At 39.0% G+C, this 21,128-nt stretch overlaps 1 protein-coding gene across 2 annotated transcripts in view; it reads right to left on the reverse strand.

Annotated features, from left to right (window-relative positions):
• Positions 1-21,128, reverse strand: part of LOC109421111 (alpha-1,6-mannosyl-glycoprotein 2-beta-N-acetylglucosaminyltransferase) — a 167,430-nt gene that overhangs the window by 106,346 nt on the left and 39,956 nt on the right. For both annotated transcript variants that reach the window (XM_062846989.1, XM_062846988.1), the window contains exons 2-4: positions 16,376-16,504; positions 16,155-16,271; positions 138-307 (exon numbers count right to left, since the gene is read on the reverse strand). In XM_062846989.1, coding sequence (XP_062702973.1) covers positions 138-307; positions 16,155-16,271; positions 16,376-16,504 — 416 coding nt within the window. The remainder of the gene's footprint in view (positions 1-137; positions 308-16,154; positions 16,272-16,375; positions 16,505-21,128) is intronic.

Below are 21,128 nucleotides of genomic sequence, written 5' to 3' on the forward strand. Positions count from 1 at the left end.
AGCACAATATGATACAAACTTGGTATAATTTTCTAGTCGGGAAAAGACTCAACCGTAAACTAATATTAACCTATTTAAGAGTATTCCAATAATTCAGTGTTCGCCCAACTCCCCCCCCCTCACAATAATTCACTCACCTGCACTACTATTATCACAGAATCATTTTGTAGCGGACCGAAGATGTCCTCGTTCAGGATCGTCTGCAGTTCGTTGTAGCGGTTGATCATGCGGAGGATTTCGCTGATGTTGGCCGACCGCTGTGCGCTGTCACCCGGCCCACCGCCGCCAGCGTGGGTCCCATTCTGACCTGTACGGGGTGAAACGAACCAAGACAGATTGGTTTAGTTGGTAGGTAGGTACAAAGTTTAGAAAAGTTGGGAAAATCGGAAGCGTCACTCTCTCTCTGCTTGTGATGTTTCGGTAGTTGTTAGGCAGAATTTGGGAGGCATGTGGGTGGGTAAGTAGGACAAGGTTGTCGTCAAGCAGCAAATTGGAGGTCACGGGAAAATGGAAAAGTTGGTAATTGGATTTGTTTCGTTTGCCGGGTTGTTGTTGACGATTATCGAACTTTATTTATATTTTACATGATGGAACAGTTTGAAGACAGCGGTTATGTTGCGTGCTTTATCGAAGCTAGTACTATTAGATGACAATGAAAAGATAAGCACCATCACTGACTTTGATCTTGCCCTTCACAATGGCAGCAATTTTCCAGTGGCCTATTGAACGGAAAGAGAGAAACTTGAAAATAAACTTTTTTATCATTTATTTACTATTTTTATTTGGAGTTTTCGAGCGGACGGCGTTTCGTACCATCTACGGCAAAGTGCAGATGAAGACAGAGCGTGAAGAAGGTAGTAAATGAACCACGAACTGCATCAGCTGCTGAGAGAATCAACGATCGTGAACACGGTGAAAATCGGGAGGCTACGGAAGGCGGATTATGTCACGAGGATGGCGGTTAACAATCCGATAAAAATGGTTCTCGAGAACAATTATGGCTATTTTACGCTGCTTTTTTTGTTACTGAAAAAGAGTGTTTACATACGTTCTCAAAAAGAGTACGCATGGTATTTAACATTTATTTAACCCAGTGAGTAAACGGTAACGATGTTACCCAGAACCGATAGCGTACTAGATGATAGAGATTCTTCATGGCGGATATCTTTCGGGCAATACAGCGAATAAATTGCTGACGGTGAAATGTACAGCAATATGCCAGTTGGAGGATTCTACGACGATAATGCAGATACCACACCTTGACCTAAACCACCGTGGTGAAGCCGCACAATAGTTTCTGTGGTAGGCTGTCTCGGAGTCATGTAAGGAGTAAGGTACACCGGGGCAAGTTGAAACGGGTGGGGCAAGATGAAACACAAAGTTTTGAAATAGTTTTCAATAGCATTTGGGAATTTTTCTTTCGCTAGAAGATTGTTTGAATCAAAAACTATGTATTATGGCATCCAAGCTGTTTACCATCATTGGATAACATTATGTTTACCGTCAATGGGGGTGACAATAATGGGTCTGGGAGGTGAGATTGGGTCAAAACGAAGAAACATAAAATTTGAAATATCTCATCAACTATCGTTAATTTATATCGAAAACTTTATATTATTTCAAAGAGGAGATGTTTTTACACGTCATGATGCAGAATAAGATATTTAGCAATTGTCGATTTTTGTTAAATTTGTGGCTTAACTTATATGATGAAACTACTAGTAAATCACTCTGAAAAAAATTCTCCTTCGTAATGTTTAACACAAGCACCTAACCATAAATTTTCTTATAAGTGATTAGCTGTAGGTATCACCTGGTTGATGCAATGAAAAAAGCGGGATGTCATTGCTCTTTTTATTAAAAAATTCAATATTTTTGACCCTATGTCTAAATATTAAGAATGGGGGTGAGATTGGGTCAAGCAAGTTATGGAGTGCACATAACCTTAACTAAACATTCAACTTGTTATCCAGTCCCCATTTGACGTTAGAGTGGTGTCATGTTTACCGTATTTTCATAAAATCACGCTTTCTTTAGAAAATATGTCGAGAAGTGTCAAACGAGTGTGTTAATAGGTTTAGTGCCTAAAATCATTCATAACAATACACCCATGCGTTTGGACACCTCCTCTTATCATCAGCTAATCTTTAGAGTACTGCAATATCGTAAGCTCACAAAATAGACTTAATAGCGTTCCTCTATCTTGAGATGGAGTGATTTGCTTTAGCAATATATTGGATGGTAGGCCAATGATCATGTACATAAGAGTTTATAACGGAGGATTTGGTTAAACATTTCTTATGCAATACACTAAAACTATCATGATTTTTTTTACAATCAATCTTTCAATGCGCCACTCCCTCATTGTAACTCCCCCTCCTCTCATGGAGGTTGAAACTCTTAATGAGGATGATTATGGTGGCGAAAAATGGCGATACAGCATACAAACGTTATTTTATCAAATTTCAACCATTTTTTCGATTGTACATATTAGGCCTTTTAGGTGGATTAATCAACTTTTAAAATTTCCTAAGTTTTTATTCGTCATGATAATATTGTGTTTTAAGTAGGTTTACTAGATATGATCAATAAAATTAACTTATATTCTTAGATTGGCGATTTCGAATACTTTGACCCATTCTCACCCCCTCTAAGGGGTGAGATTGGGCCAATTTTCAACCATTTGTAGTTTAGTAAGCAATTCATATAACGTGATACTTGCTTGCTAAACTATCATTAACACATAGAAGAGTATACATACCAAATAAAAAGTTATTCCGACTTAAATTGCAATTGTTATTTAACAAACAAGCTTTGAGTATCCTTTTTTGACCCATTCTCACCCCCAACGACGGTACCCGTTGTTTCATCTTGCCCCACCCGATTCAACCTGCCCCGGTGTACCTTACAGACATCGCCTTACTAGCTGACCCATACCGCATCTATACGGGAACTTGTTGGCAGAAAAGGCCAAGCTAGCGACGATCTGTACAACCGGTCGTTTTCCGGTCCAGGAAATACTTTCCACATCGCATGAGGGCTTCGTTATAGTCAAATTGTACTACTGTAGTTATTATGTTCCCCAGGTGGTCATGCTATATTTGCTATCAGGCGCATTAGAAAGGTTGAGTCTTGTGGATATTGGTGGAGACATCAACATCTCAGCTATTGAGTGGAATAGCCGCTCGACTCTTGACTTGTCGCGAACGTAGGCGACAAAAAATCTACAGTAGGAGCAATGGAGAGTCTATCATTGATGTGACCTTCTGGAGCCCGGGTCTAAACCCTTGCTCGGACTGGAGGGTCGACGATGGGTACACGCACAGTAACCATCTGACGATTCGATGCAGTTTGGAGGAGAAAGACGGCCACAACCGAAGACCATCGACAGTAATAGGGAATGGCTGACCTCGTGTTTCGATAAGCCGGCATTTGTGGAGCGATTGCTTATAGTGTGTAAAACCAAGGCCAAGCCTGTCCCTACCCAGAAATAGACGCAAACCTGTATACTGAAGGTGTCCAAAAATAGCAGAACTCCGTGCATCCCGCCTAAGTGCTAGGAGGAGATTGCAAAGAGCTTGCATCGATGAAAGTAGCATGAGGCCTACAGGATGGCTAAACTGGTACTGAACAAAGAGATTAAGACGCTTAAGTGGGCGTGCTTCGAAAATCTCTGCAAGGCAACCAACACGACCCCTGGGCTGTTCCTTTAAGAGCTCTTGCCAGGATTCCTCCAAGAAGTACTCCTGATATTCTTCCAGAGTTTTTTTTTTCTAGGATTTCTTAAGGAATACCTCCTGAGATTACTTCCGAAGTTCCTAAATTCCTTCCGTTTTTCTTTTCAAGAAATTAATTCCGAGATTCCTCCAGGCATTCCTATTAAGATTACCCCAGCATTTTTCCTGATATTCCTCCATGGATATCTTCGTGGTTTCTCCACAAATTTATTCTAGAATTCATCTAGGATTTCTTCTGTGATTCTTCAGGGAGCTCCATTTAAGATTATTTTTGGAGCTCCAGCAAGTTACCTTTCGAAGCCTTTCTGAGATTCTTAAAAGGTTCCTTCAGGAACTCATTTCAGGATTTCTTCAGAGATTCTTTCTGAGAGTTCAAGGTATTTCTTCCGGGGATCTCAAGGAAAAATCCTCGAGGAATTCCATTCTAGATTATCCTAATAGTTTCTTTTGAGAAAGCTTCAGAAGTTTTTGTTTACTTCCTGGAAAGTCTGCCTGGGAATTCCAGCAATTTTATCGGATTTTCTACCGGGATTCCACCAAGAGTTCTCTCTGGGATTGCTTCAGGAATTCTTTCTAAGATCCATACAGAAATCCCTCAAGGACTTCTTTCAGTATTCCTCGATTTCTCCGGGATTCTGAAAGGAGCTCCTTCTGGGATTCTTTAAGTAACTACTTCTGGAGGGGTTGCTTTATACATTCCAGGAAATTATTCTGGGCTTTCAGGATTCCTTTGGGAATTCTTCCTGGGATTCTTCCGGGGAACTCTTCTGGAATTCTTTCAGAATCTGCTTCCGGCATTTTATCAGACACTCATTCCAGGATTCATTTAAGTTTCGTTTGGAATTCCTGCAGATCTTTCAGGAATTCTTCCAGAAATTCGTTCTGGAATTCTTTCAGATGTTTGTAATGGATATCCTTCAACAGTTTATTAGGAAATATTTTGAGAAATTCTTCCTGTAGTTTCTATTTGTAGCATTCTGCATGAAGTTCCCACAGGATTTCTTTGAGAAAATACTCCAGCAAGTTCCTTCTGGTTTTCCTCCAACAGGAGTTCCTAAAAATATTCAGATGAAACCTTTTAAGAATCTCAAACGAATAATCAGGTATAGAATGGTTGTGTCGTGTTGTGATCGCTGAATAACGTGCTTGCTGTGTATCCGTCATTGAACGCATAATTTTCGTTCATCTCGTTGCTTAATAATCTGGAAGTGCTGCGCAACATATTTACTCTTCAAGACTTAATCCATAGACATCGTTTAACTGTTGAATTAGTTGTCTAATTGCCGATTTCTTCACCTCGGCTTAACTGGTAAGCCAGGCTTACCCATATAGTTAAACCTGGTTTAACGCTTAAGCCAGGGTGAAGAAATCGCCCCTAAATTTCGATTATTTACTCTTGATCACTGCCGCATACGACCGTTGATTACCACCAGTTCGTCATTGTATTTGCTACTCGTCATGGATTGCCAAAAGTGTTTGCAGACGATCAACAAAAACGAAATGTACGCTGTGTGTGAAGGCAAATGCTCCAAACGATCCCATGCATCATGTGTTGGTTTGAACGAAGACCAAAGGAACGCACTAGCAAATAATGTCATTTGGATGTGTGACTGTTGCATGGCTGACTTCTGTGAATACCGTGATCGCCGAGAGCCGACTCGAGATGCTAACGAAAACCGATCAGTGTACGACGAGTTGAAAGCAAAAGTGGGAGCGATTTTGGACACGTTAGCAGCAATGACCGTAAAACTACCTGCACCAGAAAAGAAAGTACATCGCCATTCTACTCCTATATCGTCGTCACCTAGTCCCCGCGAAGGATCCGATTCTTCAGAATACACACATGTGGATGTTTGCGAAACTGAACAGCATTTGCAGGAGAACGTTGAAAGCACGTTTAAATTATTTCTCACAAATATCGATCCTAATGTGACAGACCATGAAATTGAATTGGGCTTTTAAATTTTGAAAAATATATTGATTTTTCGATTTTATACGAAAGAGCACCTTTTTCTGAGCCACTATGATTTTTTTTTCAGATTTTTAGAACCTTATTTTGGTACCTAAAATCAATTTCGAAGAAATTTTTTGAAATCACCTTTTGACAGCTGGGCAACTGTTTGACAGCTCCGCCCAGTACAAACTGCGACGAGGGGTGATTCGACAAATCGCTCCCATACAAACTTCGAATTGATTTTTAAATAGGTTCCCGGGCTCAAAAATTCATGAAAATTTGGATTTCGGCTCAGTTTGACATGCAGATTCAGAATATCGAATTATCTCAACACCGTTAAAGAAGCCAATTGATGATATCTCGCAGTCTTGACCTTAATAATACGCATGCATTAGATGTAAAACGATTAGTTTCGAAAGGGATTGGTTACTCTAAGCTCGATTATGTGTCCTTTAAAGTTGTTTTGGATGAAGATCAAAGAGTTAAAGCTATGAATGGTACAACTTGGCCTCAAAGAATTAGATTCCGCGAGTTTATCAATCGACACAACGATACATGGAAGCCTTAACATGTTTTACCAATGATATGCCTTAAAGTTTTGCATATGCTGTATTTTTGAGTTTTGATTTGTGCGATGTATGTATGGTTTGTGATTAAAATTTGTTTATAATTGTTTGATCATAGGAAGTAGTCCAGCTGAAATTTCAACATGTGTTCTATATATTGTATGTATTTCGATATGTTTGTGATGTGTGATCTAGTTTTAAGATTTCATTGAGATCATTAAGATCAGATGGATATATAAGTAAATTCAAATACAAATCTCACCATGAACTAACAGATAATCACACAATAAACTCCTGGAGGAGTCCTGGAACAAACTTGTGGAGAAACGGCAAATAATTTCTTGAAGGAATCCTGGATAGAACACCTGTGGTGTCACCGTGCTGTCATGCCATGAATCAGCACAGTGAGGTTGTTAGTATCATATCACATCCGTGATCCGGAACGAGTAACACGTCCCTTTCCTACGCACGGGAACCCACATGTTGAATTGAATCAAACCACCCATGAAAAGCTAGCCAATGAAACGTCAGAGACATAGAAAAAAAATAACTTAGCAACCGCAGTTTCCAGTGCCCTATAGGGCACTGCATTGTTTTGATTTTGTATGGGATTTTGAAGTTTCTTGGCCTTGTTGTTTACAAAATTTTTGGAAGAGTGAAAGAGAAGGAGAGAGTTTCATGCAGTGCCCTATGGGCCACTGCACAAATTTATGCTGGTCTGCTTACTCTCACAGAAAATTTGACGTTTGGGCGAAGCCGACACCGCTTAAATGTCAAATTTTCTATGAGAGTAAGCAGGCCAGTATAAATTCGTGCAGATCCAGAATTCCAGAACCTATTTCTGGCGCTTGCAATGACATTGTTATCCGGAATTGGCTTCTTTAGCGGTGTTGAGATAATTACATATTCAGAATCTGCATGCCAAACTGAGCCGAAATCCAAATTTTTATGAATTTTGGTACCCGGGAACCTGTTTAAAAATCAATTCAAATTTTGTATGGGAGAAATTTGTCGAAATACCCCTCATCGCATTTTGTTCTGGGTGGCAGGGCTGCTAAATATCAGTCTCAGTGCCTATTTTTCAGCCGAAAATGAATGACTGCGGCGGTCGTTTTCAGTTCCTCGATGTGAGAACTGACAGAGTCCGAGAGCTCCATTCGTGAGCGGCCCAACATGGTCAATTCCCAATCATCCACACACTACTTATATTCATGCCACAAAAGTTCAGCTTATTAGACGCAGTGGCTTAGTTTCCCCAACAGGGGACGAAAAAAAACTACTCATGTTGACAGGCCATTCGTCTCAAGCGGTGGGTGAATGCCCCATACGTAAAAACACTCAACTACAGAAAATTGAATGGAAATTTTGCCATGTCAGCTATCAGCACGCTGTGTGCGAGTGTGAGTACCATGGTGAGTACCTATTCCATTTCGTTCCCGTGTTGCTGATCGGAAAACAACAATGACAGGAGTGCTTTTACCCTATCTCTACTCGCAGTCGCAGTTTAGTATTTAGTGACGACATCTTTGACGGCTGTTTTGCTTGTTCTTCCAAGGACAAGCTTGCAGTTTCCTCGGAGCTGCTGCTTGCAGCGAAATGGTTTCGGATTTTCGTTTCGTTTCAAATCGAGCTGTTCAATGTCGACTTCAGAATCCTCTGGCCAGAAATTCCGACTTTGACTCATCTAGACTGCGCATCGTTGAACCAGACAGTGTGATATTCTAACTGCCTAGCCTAAATACCTCGCGAAAGTAGCTACGTCTGCTGGATTCTCGATACCTGCGACACTAGAGTGGGACTAATTTCAAAAAGTCTCTCCGATATATGTTTTTCCAAGTTGAAAGTGATCTACACCCCAAAAAAAATTGTTGTTGTTCCTACCGAATCCGTGGTAAAATTAAGAACTGCACCAACGATTCTCGACCGAATGCAAAATTCTGTTAATTGGGTTCTTTAGGGGTATCCGGATTATCTCATAATCCGATTTTCCGCCCAAAAATTAGTTGAAATCCAAAATTTCATAATTTTTGGAGTCCGGGAAGTGTTTTTTAAGTGCATTTAAAGTTGGTATGGGGAAAAATTTTTGTTCGGGTCAAACTGTCATTTTATCGATTGAACTGTCATTCTATCCACAAAAATTAAAACTGTTTTGTTAATTTAATCATCAAAACGAAGGTATTTGAATCCAATAAAATCACGTTATACTCATAAAAATGAGCTCTTTCGATTAGGCTATAGAAAATAGTAATATTTTATTCACTAAACAACCCAATTGTACTGAAACATTGTCAATATTGCCATGCGTGCGGTACCGTTAACTGAAATCATTCTTGATGCTACTATTTTGGCATTGTAATTTCGACCATGTCGACTTGAATGTTGCGCGTCTTGGATAAACGTGGTTAAAAATACAACGTCAAAATAGTAGCATCAAGAATGTTTTCAGTCAATGTTACCGCACGCATGGCAATATTGACAATGTTTCAGTACAATTAACAGAATTTTGCATTCGGTTGAAAATTGTTGGTGCAGTTCTTAATTTTACCATGGTTTCGGTAGAAACTACAACAAAATTTATTTCAGTGTACTAGTCGAAATAAGTGAGCTGTAAAAAATGAGCGATTTCGGTTAATATTTAGGGGTGGCGCAAAGGGTTCAAGTGAAATTTTTGCTAGAACAAACTTTCAAAAAACAATTCAAATTTAATTTTCAAACTTAATTTTTATTTTTAATACTTTAAAATTCTCCATAGTAATTCCCATATAAACATGTTTTGCTTTTGAGCCACCGTTAAATCACCACCGAAATGGCTGAAAATTTGACAGGACTCTAGTTTTGCACCAAAGATTGCAACGAACATATGGGAGCTTTGAATTTTTGACATGTTCAAAGTCTGAACTGCCCTACTACCACAGTTATTAAATGAGAGATTCCTCTGCCAAATATTATTTTGGATGCGTATATTGCGTGGCAAACAAGAAGATTCTCTTGAGTTATGCCGCATCGTTGGTAGATGTTGTGGACACATTCTATCGTGACGTTACAACGTTTTGACGCATTCGTAGTCAGATTTTCCTCTTTAACTCATGAAAACGAGCGTAAACCGCAAAATATTTTTTCATATTCGGATTCCTTGTAAAATTTCTGATATATTTGACCTTCTGAACATTTAGTTTTCATTAGAAAAACGTGTTCAAAATGCGTATTTGTAGCGTGACGTTACAACGCGCTAGAATCCGACCCTCTCTAACGCGCTACCAACATCTTAAAAAATCTGCTCGGATTTTTATGATATTCTGATTTTTTTTCCACCATTGAAATTTATTGGTTTGTTCTTCAATTCAATGGAATAAAACATTTTAATTTCGGATTTGTTTTTGAATAATCGACTTTTACATTTCGTGACGTTACAACGCCCGTTCAGTTTCAAACAGGGTTCTGCTCGCGTTGTAACGTCACGAAAATGCACATCATGTTAGAATCAGAATAATCAGCCAAATTTACCCGAATTTGTAAATATATCATTGCATTATCTTCACTGCTTCAAGGAGAACTTTATTCTATTGAAAATCCGTTTTGTGATAAATGGCTCGGAGGGCCAAGTTATTGCTATCAGCAGTATGAAAACTCCTTCATGAAGGTTAATGGTACCCATATTCGGCCTAGTACCACCCATATTCATCTAATATTGTCCCAAAGACTAAACCCTTGATATTCATTACTTCGCACCGCCAGATATTTAGATTTTGCAGCATAAAACTTATCACGCCGTCGAATGAAACATTTTTTCAATAATTTATGCAATGTCATTGATTCAATTGAAAACGCTTTAAGATGTGCGAGCAGTTATTGAACCAAAGACATTCCTGAGCATCTGCATACCACTCAGGGGCATCAATTTCTGTGATTCCAGAGACAAATAGAGCTAATTCTGACAAAAAAAAATCCATCCTATATATGTCAGAGTCATAATTACTTAGAGAATTAGTGTCTTTGGCAACGTTGTTTGATAAAACTTACAGCTGATTTACTATTGGATGTGAGATTCAGACACACCGGGTGACGCTTATTAAAAGTTTACAATAGTTTAGAATTTCTCAAAAAATCTCAACAAATTTTGATTAGTTGAGTAACTATTTCTTGGCAAAATGTTTGGGCACTTTATAAGAAGTTACAACATGTTGAATATTTTTTGAATAAATATAAAGTGCATTATTTTTCAAAATATCAACTACCACTAGTCAGTTAGAAACTTGAACCAAACGGTTTTTGAACTGAAAATTCTTGACAAGATAAACAGCTTTTCCAAAGACATCAACATTCTAAAAGTCTAAAGTCTAAGTAATTAGAGTCCCGAGATATGAGTTTCAATTTCGTAGGTGTTACGTCTGTTTATCGGTGATTCTTGTTATATCAAAAATAAATGTAACACTGACGTAATATCCACGTAATCCTAACTATTTAGACAGTTGGTGTCCTCGACAAAATTGTTTGGCTGGTCAAGAGCTTTCAATTGATGGGCTGTATGATTTCAAATCCTTCCACTAGGAGGCGCTAGAGGGCATACACATTTTTGGTTTTACTTATCTCAGGTTCGTGATTAATTATTAAAGTTGTTTGGTCGATCACTAGACTTTCAGTTTAATAGCCGTATGATATTAATTTCTGCCACACAGTGGTGGTAGTTGCAAATTTTCAAAAGCATGCCAATTTTATTAATTACCCAAAACACATTCAACAAGCCGTAACTTTTTTCTCAAATTTTGACTGATAGTTCCTCATCTTGTAATTTCTACAATTTTGGACTTGATTGGTTAGCTCTACACAAAAATGGAGCGCTTTAAGCAGAATCATATTTTTGACTGTGTTCTATTAACTCTTATATCTAAGGAATAAGTGAATAAAATTGAATTCAATTTTGAGAGTTAAGAATTATATATTGATCTTTGATTACAATTTGATTTGAAACAATATGTCCAAAGTGAAAAAAGTTCCAGCTTGTAGAATACTTTTCAAGAAATTCTAATCCCTTGCCTGCTTTTGCAAAATGGAAATTAACGTCTTCTAGTGGCAAAATCTCGCATCTATTGGTAAATCAACTGCAAGTCCTTTAGTAACCAAACAACTTTGCCGAAGTAATCGTATTTCTATGTAAAAGGGATCCTGAGATGTATGAAATTTAAAATTTGTAAGTTCTATAGCGCCGCCTGTTGGTGGAACTTTAAATCAAACTATCCATCAACTGTAAGTCTTTGACCAACTTAATAACTTTGTAATTTCGTCAGTGTTTCGTCCGTTGGCCACTCATATCACAGAAATTTTCGGTTTGAGTGGTATTAGATTACGATTAAAAAAATTTGCAATATCGCAGTACAATTACATAATAGATTTTGGCCTAACACCATCTCCCCCGTACGTAATCTACGTAGTAGGCAATGGTACGCAATTTATAAACGATATCTCAATAAAGAGCTCATACACAACGAGAACAAAACTGTTTTGAATATAGAACTACGTTTGTCCAATTCAGAAGCCGTCCAATCCAGAAAGATTTGGTCTTTTCCACAGAACTTTTTTTCGTGACGTTACAACGCAAAATTCAACCAGGTGAAACTCAGGCTTCCGTGAACCGGTTTAATTTTTTTTAGTCTCATTTGAAAGATCTTTTCGAGTACAAAGAGCATACAAAATTTCATATTTGTAACGTTTTCCGTATTTGAATAAAATTTAAAAATGTTGATTTTTCGTGACGTTACAACGCAATAAAAACCCATACTATGATCAGCCATATTTCAGAGTTGTAAAGTCTTCCGATTAAAAATCTTTTTATGCTAAAAATCTACATACATTTATCTACAAATGATGGAAGACTTTTGAAAAATCAGTGTGTTAGTGTTTAAAATACGATAGTTTGGATGAAAAGTGTGCCTAAAAGACTTAAAATCGCGATTTTAATGTTAATCTTAATCGTCGTTCAATTTATATTTATTGTCACACTAATATCATGTCGAATACATTTTTGGAAGACAAAAGTAATGTAGAATGTGATAAAAATGTCAAATATGCCATAACTCAACTTTGAAAAATTGGTATTGATGATACGGGGCCCGTAGAATGTGTCTGTGATATCTGATAGGACACAAATCTTCAAAATTGCTCGTTGGAAAACCCCATTTGCGTTGCGCACCTCGCTGATGTTATTATCGTCTTAGTCTTTGAACACTTCGGTAACGCGGTTGAGATTCCACCTGAATGGCAGAAACCACTCGTCCATGAACAAAACTCATCGCGGAGTTGTTCTACAGCTGCTGAAGTTCTCGCTCGGCTCCAATATTTAATGTTCTCGGCAATATCGCACACGATTACGGCTAGTCGGCCATGAACTTCGTCCATGGTGAAATGGCAGAGAGTCTGGGACTCTTCAACCAGGGGTAGGTGGGCACACAGGCTCATACCGAGCGTGTCCCGGTGGACGTGTACTCCCCATGGCGAAGTGAACTTTCACCTGACACAATTCCTGTTGGGCCATGGGTGCTTTAGGTGGTACTTGCACAGGTTCGGGCATGCAGATTCACCCTCATGTCCGGAGTGTGCAAACAGGGCGGAAACGGCGGAACATGTGCTCTTCGAATGCCCGCGTTTCGCGGAGCAGAGGTCGAGCATGTTAGAGGTATGCGGTAGGGATACTATTTACTCCCGATAACATAATAGAGAGAATGTGTACGGGGGTTATTATTATTAATAATATTTATTAAAGACACTTTACCACTTATGTGGCATTCGTGTCTGATGTACGGAGATGGACGAGTGGAACGCCGTGTCGACCACGGTATCCACACACTTCGAGAGGAAATGGCGGGCCGACCAACAGTTAGTCGAGTTGGCCCCCTAGAGAACAGCTGTATGTGATGGCTGACGTTTGATAGTGAGAGTGCGTAAGTACGCCCCCCCCCCCCTTCTACGAAGTAATCCCTTACGGGCGTACCGCGGAGCAAGATCAGGTAATGCAGAATGAGGTTTTTCTACGGTGTTGCCAACCAACAGATTTCCTCATTCTATAAAAAAAGACGGCCTCGACGCTAGGAGTGGTGGGGTCGGCCTAACTCGACATGGATAGCTTTGGTGATAATGCAGACAAATATCGGCACGAATCACTTGACGGGACGCTGCTGTGTAGGTGACCAGAAACGGGCCGCAATAATCTACACAGATCTACATCGACCTTGAGGAACGACGGTGCCGGGTTAACTCTTTCAGGTGATCGCTCTGTCAATAGCTGTTCCTGGTATCTGGGTGTGATTCGAAAGCAGGTCGTGCTCTCATGCAGGACCTTTCGCACAAGGTTCCATACGTTACGGTCGTTAATTGCAACACCTAGATGGTCTCATCTGGCGTGGCTCCCCAAAAAATCAGTTGTAGCTTCTGATCTGACCGCATATAAATCATCCATATAATTTTCGCTACGTCGGCTACGAAGAAGATTCGGTGCAGGCGTAAACGAGCATGTATCGAGATAAGGTCGTCCTGGACACCGGGATCCACTAATAACTCTTTGCTGAGGGAAGCACCGGAAGGGGTCTCGCACGAAGAACCATACACGGCGCGAAGTTTTGTTGTTGTGTGATTTAGTTTTCATACAGTATGGTGCGGCAGATTAGCACACTGATTCAGACAGTTCTTCCTCATTCACCCTCAACATTGGTCCATTGACGCATATTCTTCCATGCACTCGCAATACAACGTCTGGATTTGTAGCAATTCGCCTTTTCAAGCTTGTAGCTACTTCTGGAATTTCGCAAGTGATCGATTATGTGCTCCTTCCTGGGCAGAAATACGACAAAGCGTTTATGTTTGTCACGGATGGTCGTTTGCTTAAAAATCTTCTCGCGTGCGGATTCTTCCGTGGAACAGATAACAACTCTAGAGCATGCAGATAACGTTGTTTGAAGTTACGACGTGGAACAAATCGTAGTGGTCGACGTAGGCGCGGAGATCGTACTGTTGGAGATGCAACCGAAGACAATCCATCAAAAAACGATGTTCAGGATTCAGGAACGTCGGACCATCCTTATTGAGCCTGAACCGCTCATCCTGGGGTAGGTCGAGATGGCCATGTCGATGACTGATGTTCGGCAGAACTCAGGGTCAACTAACTAAAACGATGTCAACCGGCAAATTCATCTAAGTAGTTTCTAAACCTTCGTACGCTTTACACGTGGTTAAATGGAAGCAGGTACGCATATGGCCTCCACTTTAGCATCCTATTCAACATCATATAAGATTTCGCGTTAGCTGGGAAGTGGAATCGTCATCGTTGAAGCGATGAAGCGCAAAACTTCATATAAATCCAAGATGCTAGCGAAATGAGGGCTGTGTAGTGTGACCAGGCTTTCGCGAAACGCTTCCTGAACCGTCGATTCCTTTCCCCGCTAGATAATCATGGAATTCGTTCAGGTCCATGTGTCGGCAAAATTGGGAAATGGCGATGCAATACGTAGAGCATCCAAGTAACATTTATTTGGCCAATTAGTCTTGTGGAGGTTTTTAGAACCGTCATAAAACCTTTAATTTTGCATTTATGATAGTTCTAAGAACCTCATCTAGTCTATTCGAATAAAAAATGATACTTGGGCACTGCTCTGGCCAGTATTGATCGCCTGTTGGTGTTGCATATCCGCACAATAGCGGTCGATAGCAGAACTTGACGTGTGCAAAGGTTTGTCCTTTCCGGTGTGTTGGTGGTCCCGGCAATGCTTGCTGTGTCTGAGATAGCTGTTCACTTGTGAGTCGTTTTGTCGTTTGTTGAACAAATGATTTCGAGAATTTCGACACGAAGATGCTCTATGCCCATCGAAGTCAAGAAAATTTCCATTACAAAACGTTTCTGGACCGACCGGGAACCGAACCCGTCACCCTTAGTATGGTCATGCTGAATACCTACGCCTTTTCAGCATTGGTGATTTATTTTCTTCTTCGGTTGTTTAATAAAAAGTTAACACCAGAGTTAGCATCTCGCTGACTGGAACGAATGATACCAAATCACTGACATGAATAAGTCTATTTGTGGTCTGCTTCCCACAGCTTCCCACCGCCACCAGATCTATTGTTATTTTATGTTGCTTCCAGATGAGTGGCAAATTGGAAGAACTGCCCGGATGGAACATTGCATCGATAGCCCTCGGGTCGTTATCTTCAGCCATTCCGGTTGGTTGATGTGCTGACTAGATGCTGCTGCTGCCGGAGATGGTGAAATGATTCAATTCATGGAATGGAGCATCCTTTTTCCGAGAATCGTCGTTCGTTGGTCGGTTGGTTGGTTGAGTTGGCTTTAGCCAGAAGTAGCACGGAACTTTACAACTTTGAATGTGCCGGTGGTCGGTTGGTCGATGCGGTTTGAGAAGTGTTTTACTACCGAGTCTGTTAGATCTTCGTCGTGGGAGAATTTCGTGCCGGAGTCTTTGAAGTGGCCTAGAATCATTATGAGGCTGCAGTCGCTTGGTTTGAAGCGCTAGCTGCTGTGCTGTTTGTAAGTGGATACCGGATGAATGATTGTAGCAATGTGGAGAAGTCACTGTTTGACTTTTGTGGAATTTAATTTTGTGGGACGTTTGTAAGATGCTTACGAAATTTGAGCCAACAATAAGCCTCGGTTTGTAACAAAATCTGAAGGATCATACTGATGTAATCAACAAGGGAGAAACAAATAGTATTTTCGGTTGAAGTGGGGTAGATCTTTTGTAGAATTCTTGGTAAGTGTTTATCCCTTATTTGGAGGATTTTTTGGTGAAACTGATACTGTTAAAAGCGGGAGGGGCTAAAATCACTTGGAAATCGAAACAGTCAATCAAATTGTACTCAATAAATTTTATCAACTACAAAGTCATTCACCAAACTTACCTTGCGTTCCGTTGCGGGTCTTCGATGTCAGGTATTTATGGAAAACCGGTGGCACCATCTGCAGGATCGCTGCCGTCGAGTAGTTGGCCGTATCTGCCGGTCCCGACTCGTTGGAGTCTGTGTGAGGGAAAACAATGTAGTGACAGATAAATTTAATAGTTTTCCTTTTCATTCCCTACATGGCATACGTATTTATGTAGAAAGCTCTGCTGCACACTTACCATAGTTTATCACGTGAAACTGCAGGAATGCAAATAAAATGAAGACGATGATGGCCGATCGGATGTAAAGCGTATGGCGTCTACGTGACAGGGCACCTGTGTTTGGCAATGCGATCGGAATACGTCGACCTGTAAAGGAAATGGAGGAAAACCGTTCGAAAATGATATTAGAAAGGGTTTGTCGGTGATGCTTCCAGGAAAAGATATGTATGGTTTACATAAGACCGGGTATGGTGTACGAGATAGGAGCGCCGCACAATCGTAGTTCAGGGAAACGATATATTTTATCGAATACAAATACGTTTGTTCTGATAGGCGTCAAATCGATGCAGAGGAGGATACTCTAATACGCAACTGTTGTTGAGCTTTGTCGATTATTTCCATTTCCTATATTACATTTTGCCGGTCTTGATATATGTATGGGAATAAATTTTGTTTTTGTTCCCAATGGTTTTTATCTACATCATGGAAAAACTACGATATTTACCCTCTAGTTCATCAAAACATACTTCTTGGCACGAACATTGTTGATTTTTCAATAATTAACCGAAATGATATAAGTAAAGCCTGAAGTTCATAAACGCAAATGTGTTGAAAAAATGCACAATTAAAAATGGAAAAATATGGATTATATTTTGAAAAGAGTCTATCTGCTAAGCGTAAACATACACATTTCTGTCTTTGTATGACCTATCTGTATCAACCCAGGCACTTAATCACCTTTATCAGAACGTGGCTTGTGACATAAATCAGACAAAAAATCAGAAGTTTTTGCTCATATTGATAATTACTCATCCACCTGGAAGATACACGACTTCTTGAATAATTCTGAAACCTGGCTTGTAATACCTCTTTTTATGCAGGTTAATTTTATAAACTTTTAATTCACCTTTTTAATGCCCTACATCAGCGTTTCTCAAACTATGGGTCGCGGGCTGATTTTTGGTGGGTCGCGAAGTCTTTGTTAACTTATGTCGAATGTTATTGCAAGCCATTTTCTAATTTTCAAATAAGGTACCCCGGGGCAAGTGAGACCTACAGCTATTATTTTTTTATTATCTATTTTTAAGGCAAACGTTCTTCGTGGAAAACATAGCTACCACACCTACAGATACTTTGAATACAAAAACAGTTATTGTTTCCACCTTAAAGAGACCATATCTGTTATTGTTGTTCATATATCATTTTTAATTCACCAAGTGAGATTAACGTACTCTACTAGATTCGTCGTTTAAAAATAGATTAACGAAAAAAGTCAAACTTTTCCGGTTTCAGGATAATATTTGGAGTGCTTGCAAATTATTTCAAGCGAAAAAGCTGTAATTTATGTTCATTTTTTACCTTTAATGAACTGCTCTCACTTACCCCAGTGCATTTCAGCATCTGGGGCAAGTGAGACCTATGAGAGCAAACACACACAATTTCATAGTTTGATCTCGCTTTCTACAGCTTAAGTAGAAATTTACACAAAAGGGAAGTAAAAATCGACGCCTTAAGTAATCAATCGTTGAATTATACTTAATAACTTCTATTCTATTTGATGATGAAGCTATTGTTTAAATTTGTGAAGTCTTTGTTAAAACATATTGTTTTTTCGAAACCATCTATTTTTCACATTTTCGTCTGTCATTCTATCATTTCTTCGTTTTTCGCTGCAAAATGAGTTTTTCTGAGTGTTAAGGAACCGTCCATAAAGTATTTAAAAAATAGAAAAATGACCTGTTCAAATTTCACGATTAAAAAAACATTATTTAATGATCATAAAATGATGTAAGGAAAAACATAACATCTGTAAATCTTGAAAAATCTTTTGGTGATACTCATCAACAATGTAATATGAAATGCAAGTTTTGAAATCTTCCATCATTCAACTTTGTGGCACTTTCTGTGTGAAAAAAATATTGGTTTTGCATGAGCTACTAGCGTTAAATCAACTTTTTCTATCAGTGATTCGTTATTATATGTGTTACGTAATTTATGCACGGTACCACAAAACTCGTCCAACACAAATCTCTGAACATATTCGTATGAGATTTTTATGCTTATGCAACCTTACAAGCAGCAACTATATTAAGCCATATGTACAAACATTTCGAATAGGTCCCACTTGCCCGTGAAACGGAGTAAATGAAGATCTGCTACACTTTTCTTTATATGCATGTAAAATTTAAAAAATTTGAAAAAGTTTTAATGTCCGTTAATATGAAGAAATATACCAACAATGTCTTTTAGAACCATTGAAATTATAAAATAATTTATGTTTAAAATTTTTTAGCAAGACAAAATCAAACTAGCACTTTTTTAGATCCCACTTGCCCCAGGGTACCTTACTCCCATGGAGAATCCATTTCTAGAAGAATTATTTATAGAATTTCGATTTCTCCTTAATTTTATTCAAAATTTTGTATCATAAGTCTGGAGTATATTTAATATTGAAGCTACAGTCTGCGTTTTGAAATCGATTTTATAACTATGAGTTTTCAATCGTAAGTTTCATGATTAGGGTAAAATATTAGATTTTACTCGCGTTCTGAAAAAAAAAATGAGTTCAAGTTGTTGCTTGCAGTTAGCATTTAATGTTAGACGTACACGCCAGTTTCAGCAATTAAAAATAAAATAAATGTAGAAATACCAAAAACCAACAAAAAAAATGTCAAACTTCGACAAGAAACCTTGCCTTTACCGAACTTCGGTAAAGCTGTGAAATTAAGATGAATGTCGATAATCTGAACTTTAACGGAACAACTGAAAAGTGATTCAAAAAAAAAAAATGGAAATAAAATAAGTGTGTATTAAAGATATTATTAGAAATTTCAAGAGGACTCATCTGACCATCGAGCAGTACTATAATTCTAAAAGCTACTTGATGTTCACCCAATCGCTGTGAATTTGTATAGCATTTTCAACCGATATTTTTTTAAAGTAGATTTTAAAGTTCTGCAGAAGCATTCAATTACAACTATATCTGGGTGGAGCGGACCTGGTGTGATGGTTAGAACACTTGACTATCACGCCGAGGACCTGGGATCGAATCCCACTCCCGACAAACTCACAAAATGTGAGTTCTTCCTTCGGAAGGGAAGTACAACGTGGGTCACAAGATGAACTAGCCTAGGGCTAAAAATCTCGTTAATACAGATAAAAAAAACTATATCTGGAGCCAGATTAAAGCCTGGTTAAATATATTAGAAACTTTGAATCTTATCTCAAATTTTCAACAAAAATAATTTTTTTTTAGTTTGAGGGCTACGTAACGTAAGTTTATCACAACCTATGAAAGTGATAAAATGTATTTATTTAAAAAGGCAGTCCTAATTTGCAAAAAAAATGACTTACTTTATAAATTTCATGCTAATCATCATGCGCATCAAGGGGGTCCCGGGAGTTTCAGAAGGAAGTCACAGAGGCGTGCAGTGTTGCGAAGCTTCAATATCAACCGACATTTTAAGCTGAAATAGGACGCAATCAGTGAAGCACTAGATTGAAAGTAGTGAGCTGGATTTTTGTGTAGTGAGATGATCAATTCTCTATTTCTGAAATGAAATGGTGCATACTGCGTGGGTATCATGATTTCTTGACTAATTTGATGCTGTTTGAGCAAAAGTTTGGGTAAGTGTGTTGTTGCCCTATTATTTTTTTTTTGCAACTTTAACAACACAGTTACCCAAACTTTTTCTCAAACAGCATAATATTTGGCAAGAAACCATAATACCCACGCCGTTTGAACCATTTCATTGAAGAAATAGAGAATTGATCATCTCACCATACAAAAATTCAGCTCACTACTTTCAATCTAGTACTTTACTGTTTGCGTCCTATTGACAGCCACTATTTGGTCTCTGATGGTCTCTGGTCACCACGATGGTCTCTGATCGTTCAACTGACACCAATTTCAGCATCAGTCAAGGCTCTTTGACGTTTGACAACAGGCACAAATCATGCAATAACGCCACAGAAAGAAAGCATAAGTTTTGGTGTCGCAAGTTTAAAGCTTAATTCGTCATTGTTAACGTGTAACCCGACATAAACCTATTATTCACCTGTTAAAATTTTAGCCACCAAACTCAACATAGACCCAACGGTTCAAATTTTCTCAGTATTGCATGTTTCATGCCCAGCTAAAAACTTGAGTGACAATTCATTTAAATGACAATGAATCGCTTCTCATTTGAAGAGTGTCCTTGTTGACAGAAATCATTTTAAACAAGACTAGAAGCAAAAATGACTGAAAAGATTTGTTGGTTACTGTTTAAAAGAATGAGAGATTTTTTCGCAACACTGCTTCAAGAAGTTTCAGGGAGTTCCGGAGGAGTTTCAGAAGGCCTCAGGGCCGTATCAATGGATACCAGTATATCTTATTGGCGTTTCAAGACGTTCTTGGGGACTTCAGGAGATCATAGGGGCGTTTCAGGAGGTACCAGGGGCGTTCCAATAATCTCAAGGGTGCTTTAGGGGGCCTCAATACAGATTAATAGGGTCTCGGGGGCATTTTATGGGATTTCAGGAGGTTTACGGTAGTAGCTAGAAATCTAACGAGCGTTTCAGGAGATCTCAGAGGGTACCTGGAAATCTCAAGGGCATTCCAGTAGATTGCAAGGGGCTTCAGGGGGTCCACAGGTCTCCATTGAAATGCCCACATAGTCCCTGTAATCAATTTGAAATGACCCTCCGAACATCCCCAACAGCATCCTGAAACCCCACCTGAAACGACCATAAAAGCCCCTTGAAGCATCCCTGAAATGATGTTAAACGC

Source organism: Aedes albopictus, chromosome 1 (assembly GCF_035046485.1).
Source record: "Aedes albopictus strain Foshan chromosome 1, AalbF5, whole genome shotgun sequence".
NCBI classification, from domain to species: Eukaryota; Metazoa; Arthropoda; class Insecta; order Diptera; family Culicidae; genus Aedes; species Aedes albopictus.